The sequence below is a fragment of the Staurois parvus genome, unplaced genomic scaffold, assembly GCF_062004578.1.
Source record: "Staurois parvus isolate SC_StPar_1 unplaced genomic scaffold, SC_StPar_1.0 ptg000851l, whole genome shotgun sequence".
In the NCBI taxonomy this organism is placed as follows: domain Eukaryota; kingdom Metazoa; phylum Chordata; class Amphibia; order Anura; family Ranidae; genus Staurois; species Staurois parvus.
This window is the reverse complement of record NW_028318647.1, coordinates 279,899-287,500: the sequence shown is the minus strand read 5'-3', so window position 1 is coordinate 287,500 and position 7,602 is coordinate 279,899. Positions and strand designations below refer to the sequence as shown.

Below are 7,602 nucleotides of genomic sequence, written 5' to 3'. Positions count from 1 at the left end.
CATGCCATCCATACAAAGCCTGCAACGTATGCAGACATGCTGCTTTTTTTAGGCGTTTCCTGCAGACCGCGCACACTCTGAAGCAAAGCTCCGCCCCAAAACGCAAGCGGATTGGTTTCCCTGCAGCCTGCGTCACATCACACTTTGCAACAAGTTGCTTAGTGCAGATTGTGCATCGTCTGCTAAAGTTCTATTTGCAATTACCAGCCCCCTCCCCCTCCTGCAGATTGCAAGCAAAATAAAGTTTGTGCAAAACTTGAAACAATGTAGATTGCGCGCAACACCTGCAGCAAATCATCTGCAGAAAATAAAAAGGTTGCTGCAAATCATTGCAAAACACGAACGTCTGCACATCGCATGCAGCCTGCATGGTGGAAGACTTGAACCTATGCCAGCTGCATGCAACCTGCAATCCATGCACAAGTGGTTGCCCCAGGTTACTGCACTTGATGCAACCAATGCGCAAACTTTAAAGGTGGCTTGGCAAATCGCAGCTGCAAATGATGGAAGTTGCAAATGTTTGCATGCTTTTTATTGCATCCCTTTTGCAGCTGATACTGCCAGCAAAGTTGCAATCCCTCCGTTGTCTGCAAACTGCAAAACACAGCTGCAGCCGTGGTGCTGCCCTCCCCAGGATCCGCAATCCATGCACAAGTGCGACATCCGGTTGCCCCAGGTTACAGCACTTGATGCAACCAATGTGCAAACTTTAAAGGCAGCTTGGCAAAACGCAGCTGCAAATGATGGAAGTTGCAAATGATTGCATGCTTTTTATTGCACCCCTTTTGCAGTTGATACTGCCAGCAAAGTTGCAATCCCCGGGATCGGGCTGCAGCGGTGCCGCTGCCCTCCCCGGGATCGGGCTGCAGCGGTGCCGCTGCCCTCCCCGGGATCGGGCTGCAGCGGTGCCGCTGCCCTCCCCGGGATCGGGCTGCAGCGGTGCCGCTGCCCTCCCCGGGATCGGGCTGCAGCGGTGCCGCTGCCCTCCCCGGGATCGGGCTGCAGCGGTGCCGCTGCCCTCCCCGGGATCTGCAATCCATGCACAAGTGCAACATCTGGTTGCCCCCAGTTACTGTACTTGATGCAACCAATGCGCAGACTTTAAAGGTGGCTTGGAAAACTGCAGCTGCATATGATAGAAGCTGCAAATTTTTGCATGCTTTTTATTGCATGGCCACCTTTTGCAGACGATACCGCAAGCAAAGTTGCAATCCCTCGGTTGTCTTGGAGCTGCAACCGTGGTGCAGCCCTCCCCAGGATCATATTGCAATGGCGGTGCAGCCCTCTTAAGGATTGGGTTGCAATGCTGCAGTATCCGATTTCCCCGAGTTACTGCACTCGGTCCAACCACTGCACAGACTTTTAAGGCGGCTCTGAAAATCACAACTACAAACTTTTACAGGTTGCAGGATTGGTGCAACAATCCAAAGGATAAGACTGCAATGGCGGTGCAGCTCCCCCCGGGATCATCCTGCAATGGCGGTGCAGCTCCCCCCGGGATCATCCTGCAATGGCGGTGCAGCTCCCCCCGGGATCATCCTGCAATGGCGGTGCAGCTCCCCCCGGGATCATCCTGCAATGGCGGTGCAGCTCCCCCCGGGATCATCCTGCAATGGCGGTGCAGCTCCCCCCGGGATCATCCTGCAATGGCGGTGCAGCTCCCCCCGGGATCATCCTGCAATGGCGGTGCAGCTCCCCCCGGGATCATCCTGCAATGGCGGTGCAGCTCCCTCCGGGATCAGATTGCAATGGCGGTGCAGCTCCCTCCGGGATCAGATTGCAATGGCGGTGCAGCTCCCTCCGGGATCAGATTGCAATGGCGGTGCAGCTCCCTCCGGGATCAGATTGCAATGGCGGTGCAGCTCCCTCCGGGATCAGATTGCAATGGTGGTGCAGCTCCCTCCGGGATCAGATTGCAATGGTGGTGCAGCTCCCTCCGGGATCAGATTGCAATGGTGGTGCAGCTCCCTCCGGGATCAGATTGCAATGGTGGTGCAGCTTTCTCCGGGATCAGATTGCAATGGTGGTGCAGCTCCCTCCGGGATCATATTGCAATGGTGGTGCAGCCTTCCCCAGTATTGGGCTGCAATGGTGCAACATCCAGTTGCCTCTGACAAATACTGCACACAGTTTGCAGGCAGATCACAGCTGCAAATAACTGATGCAGCAAACTTTTGTGGGCTGCAATGGTGGTGCACCCCCCTCCCCCCCGGCATCGGGATGCAAGGCTGCGTCATCCGGCGGTTGCCCCGGGTTACTGCAGAAACTTTGACGGCCGCTCTGCAAATGATGAAATCTGCAAACCGTCCGCAGGAGGGGTGCAATCTCCCCGGGACCGGGCGTGCAAACTTCTGCATGCTTCTGGCTGCACCCCACACTGGGCCGCCTTCTGCAGTCCATCCAGAGTGCAATGGTGGTGCAGCTCCCCCCCTGGATCAGGGTGCAATGGTGGGACAGCTCCCCTCCCCCGATCAGGGTGAAATGGTGGTGCAGCTCCCCCCCCCCCCCCCGGATCAGGGTGCAATGGTGGTGCAGCCCCCCTGGATCAGGGTGCAATGGTGGTGCAGCTCCCCCCCCTGGATCAGGGTGCAATGGTGGTGCAGCTCCCCCCCCTGGATCAGGGTGCAATGGTGGTGCAGCTCCCCCCCCCCCCCCGAATCTGCAGCCCCCCCGGGGAGAGGTTGCAGGAACTGTGCAGACACCATCCAGGAAATGCACCGACATGGCTCCAACTTCCAGCTGCAATTGCACGGTGACCCCCCTCCCCCCCCGGGGCATGCAATCTTTCCTGCATTTGCAGCAGCATGCACCCCCCTCCCCCACCATCCCCGCCCCCCCTCACCTCCTCTGGGCTGATTCATTCTCCCCTGCTCCTCGGTGGGGGAGGGGAGCACACAGACTCTTCCCGGGGCGAGTTCTACAACAAAGATGTGAAGTGCCGCCTCCTCCCCTCCTCCTCCGACACCGACCTCCGCCGCCGGGACTCCTGTGCTGTGAGCGGCCGGCACGGTGCGGCTCCTCCGGCTGAGTCGTCCGCTCTGAGCTCTCCGATCCCCGGGCTCCGATCTACATGATGGGCCAGGGCTGCCAGCTGAGGAGAGCCAAACTTGGGATCGGGAGCGCAGCGCGCATGCGCCGGACTTCAGGGCCCCACCCCGGGGCATGCCGGGAAGCGTAGTCCGGGGATGAGGCGGGGCGAGGCTCGGGGGCGGGGCCTGGCGCTCCATAGCTAACCTGACTCCTCCCTCGCCTTCCATTCTTTATTCATCCGATGGTCTTTGGTGGTTTTTTGTTTTTTTTGTTTGTTTTTTTATTTTAATTTCCTGTGTTTTGTGTTCCATCTCTCCTCCTCCTTGTATGTTTGATTTGGTTTCTTTATTTTTACTTATCTTTTATTACTTTACTTTTTTTTTTTAGTTATTTATTTTTATTTTTTTTGTATTATTTATTTTTGTTTTGTATTTATGTATTATTTTTATATTATTTTTTTTTGTATTATTTTTTTTATTATTTTTGTATTATTCTTTTTACATTATTTTTGTATTTTTTTATTATTATTATTTATTATTTTTGTATGATTTTTTTATTATGTATTATCATTATTATTATTATTATTATTTATTATTATTCTTTTTATATTATTTATTTTTGTTTTTATTTATTATTTTTGAATTTTTTTTATTACTTTTTTGTATTTTTTATGTATTATTTTTGTTTTTATTATTATTATTTTAGTTTTTTTATTATTTTATTATTTACTTTTGTTTTTATTTTTGTATTATTTTTTAATTATTTATTTTTTTATTATTTATTATTTTTTTGTTTGTATTTATTATTTATTTTTATTATTATTATTATTATTTATTTTTGTTTTTATTTATCTTTGTATTATTTTTTAACATTTATTATTTTAATATTATTATTATTATTATTTATTATTATTGTTTTTGTATTATTTTTGTTTTTGTATTATTTTTGTTTTTATTAATTTATTATTATTATTATTATTTATTTTTGTTATTATTATTTTTGTATTATTATTATTTATTATTTTGTATTATTATTTTTTTGTTTTTATTTATTATTTTTTTAATTATTTATTTCCACCTTTTAGTCACCGGCCACACCGCTGCAATTTGTGTGCAATTTCCAAAGACTTTATTGCGACCTGTAAAGATTTTCAGCGATTTCTTGCGATTTGCTGTGCGATTTCCATTCTGCTCTAGGCATGTGAAATCGCAAACAAAACTACAGAAAACGTCACGGCAGAACGGCTGAGAATCTATTCATTTCCTTTTTTAATTTTGTATTATTTAGTCACCGGGTCACACGGCTGCGACTTAAAATCGTGCGATTTGTGTGCAATTTCAGCAAGATCCCTGAAGGCTTTATTGTGACTTGTGAAGGTTTTGAACGATTTCTTGCGATTTACGGTGCGATTTCCTTTGTATTCTATGTATGTGAAATCGCAAACAAAACTGCAGAAAAAGTCACGCGAGAACTACTTTAGAAATGGCGCTGCAGCAAATCGCACGTTAAGACGCCGACATTCGCATTCATTAGATGCGATTTCGGTTCTATTTTATTTTATCATGTCTACTTTTATTTTACTTATTTTGTTTTAATTTTATTTCTGTTTATTTTATTATTTATTCTTTTTTACCTTTTTTTTTTTTTTTTTTTTTTTTTTTTGCATTCAGCTCCCTTGCTGGGGACTACTCACACTCCATGCAGTAAATCTCATTCTAGGGGACACTTCCTATCTATGGACTGCAGTTCAGCATGGAAGACAAGGGGGCGCTGTGAGCCCAATCACCCCTACACTCCGCATTACACATGGTGTGAATCCAACTCTTATGCAGGCCATAGACGGGTCGAAAACCGGACGTTTTTTTTTTATTTAAAAAACAAAACTCGGTCATTCAATAGGCCGACGTTACCACCAACGGTACGGTAAAAAAAATCAGCCGATTTTCGTCCCGTCTGCAGCCGGCATTTAATTACTTCTGTCCCTGCAGAGAGCTCCACTATTATATTTGACATGAAAAAGTCTTGCGGTTGCAACAATGTATCTATTATGTTTTTATTCGGATACAAATGGATACATTATTGCAACCACAAGACTTTTTCATGTCAAATATAATAGCGGACTGGAATTCTTCTTTTTCTTTGTCCTCTTTTTCTGCCTCTTCTTTTTCTTCTTCCTCTTCTTCTTTTTCTACTTCTTCTTTTTATTCTTTTTCTTCTTTTTTTCTTCCTCTTCTTACTCTTCTACTTCTTTTTCCTCCTCTTTTTCTTCTTCTTCCTCTTCTTCTACTTCTTCTTTTTATTCTTTTTATTCTTCTTTTCCTCTTCTTCTACTTCTCCTTCCTCTTCTTCTTTTTCTTCTTCTACTTCTTCTTCCTCTTTTTCTTTTTCCTCTTCTTTTTTCTTCCTCTTTTTCTTCTTTTTCTTCCTCTTCTTCTTCTACTTCTTTTTCCTCTTCTTTTTCCTCTTCCTCTTCTTCTTTTTCTTCTTCTTCCTCTCCCTCTTCTTCTTCCTCTCCCTTTTCTTCTTCTTCTTTTTCCTCTTCTTTTTCTTCCACTTCCTCTTCCTCTTTTTCTGCTTCTTCTTTTTCTTCTTCTTCTTCCACTTCTACTTTTTTCTTCTCCTACTTCTTTTTCTTCTTTTTCATTTTCCTATTTTTCTTCTTCTTCTTGCAGGTGCAGGTGAAGCGGCGGGATTGGATGTGTTTTGCTGCATTTCTGGAGGATTTTTTTGTGAATTATTAGGGGAACAATTCCCTACCTCAATCAGTCCATGCCTCTCCCATCTTTTGGAACTCCCTATCCAACTCTGTCCAGAGACTCTTCCATCTTCTGGAACTCCCTACCTTAATCTGTCCAGAGCCTCACTTATCTTCTGGAACTCCCTAACTCACTCTGTTCATAGTCTCTCCAATCTTCTGGAACTCCCAACCTCAATCTGCCCAGAGTCACTCCTATTCCCTGGAATTCCCTACCTCAATCAGTTCATGCTTCTCCCATCTTCTGGAACTCCCTACCTCAGTCTGTCCAAAGCCTCACTTATCTTCTGGAACTCCCTACCTCAATTTGTTCATAGTCTTTCCCATCTTCTGGTACTCCCAACCCCAATCTGTTCAGAGTCTTTCCCTTCCTCTGAAACTCCCTACCTCAATCTGTCCGGATCCTCTCCCATCCTCTGAAATGCCTTAGCCTGATTTCTCCAGAGCCTCTCCCATCTTCTGGAACTGCCTGCCTCAATATGTCCAGAGCCTCACTTATCTTTTGAAACTCCCTACTCCAGTCTGTCCAGAGCCTCTCCCATTGTTTGGAACTCCCTACCCTAACCTGTCCAGAGCCTCTCTCATCTTCTGGAACTCCCTACTGCAATATGTCCAAGCCTTTCCTGTCTTCTGAAACTCCCTACCCCAATCTATCCAGAGCCTCTTCCACCCTCTGGAATGCCTTACCCTGATTCTCCAGAGCCTATCCCATCTTCTGGAACTCCCTACTTCAATCTGTTCAAGCTTCACCCATCTTCTGGAACTCCCTATCTCAACATGTCCAGAGCCTAACTTATCTTCTGAAACTCCCTACCCCAGTCTGTCCAGAGCCTCTCTCATCATTTGGAACTCCCTACTCTAATCTGTCCAAAGCCTCTCTCAACTTCTGGAACTCCCTACCCCAATCTGTCCAGAGCCTCTCCCATCTTCTGGAATTTTCTACCTCAATATGTCCAGAGCCTCACCTATCTTCTGGAACTCCCCAACCCAATCTGTCGAGAGCCTCTTCTATGCTCTGGAACTCCCTACCCCAATTTGTCAAAGCCTCTCCCACCTCCTTGAACTCCCTACCCCAATCTCTCCAGAGCTTCTCCCTTCCTCTGGAACTCCTTATCCCAATCTGTTCAGAGCCTATCCCATCTTCTGGAACTCCCTACTTCAATCTGTCCAAGCCTCTCCCATCTTTTGGAACTCCCCCCCAAATCTGTCCAGAGCCTGTTCCATTTTCTGGAACTCCCCACCCCAATCTGTCCAGAGTGCCTCCCTTCTTCTGCAACTCCCTACTGCAATATTTCCAGAGCCTCGCTTATCTTCTGGAACTCTTTACCCCAATATGTCCAGAGCCTTTACTGTCTTCTGAAACTCCCTACCGTAATATGTCCAGAGCCTCACTTATCTTCTGAAACTCCCTACCCCAGTCTGTCCAAAGTCCAATCTTCTGGAACTCCCTACCCCAATCTGTCCAGAGCATCTCCAATTTTCTGGGACTCCCTACCTCAATATGTCCAGAGCCTCTCCTATCCTCTGGAATGCTTTATCCTGATTCTCCAGAGACTTTCCCATCTTCTGAAACTCCCTACCTCAATATTTCCAGAGCCTCACTTATCCTCTGAAACTCCCTACCGCAGTCTGTCCAGAGCCTCTCCCTTCTGTTTTTTTTGCTGAATGGACTGTCTCTTTGCTGGACAGGATGTCTCTTTGCTGGATGGTCTGTCTCTTTTTTTGGATTGTGCTGTCTCTTTGCTGTATGGGTATGTCTCTTTGCTGGATTGGGATGTCTCTTTGCTGTATGGGTATGTCTCTTTGCTGGATTGGGA

General features: G+C 46.3%; 1 protein-coding gene across 2 annotated transcripts in view; it reads right to left on the bottom strand.

Moving 5' to 3' along the window:
- Positions 1-3,528, bottom strand: part of LOC149443529 (dual specificity mitogen-activated protein kinase kinase 6) — a 52,685-nt gene extending 49,157 nt beyond the window's left edge. The window contains exon 1 of one of the 2 annotated variants that reach the window (XM_089655585.1): positions 2,843-3,528. In XM_089655585.1, the coding sequence (XP_089511711.1) occupies positions 2,843-3,257 (415 nt within the window). In that variant the 5' untranslated portion in view covers positions 3,258-3,528. The remainder of the gene's footprint in view (positions 1-2,842) is intronic. The other variant, XM_089655586.1, reaches the window with a different exon arrangement.
- Positions 3,529-7,602: the final 4,074 nt, after the last annotated feature.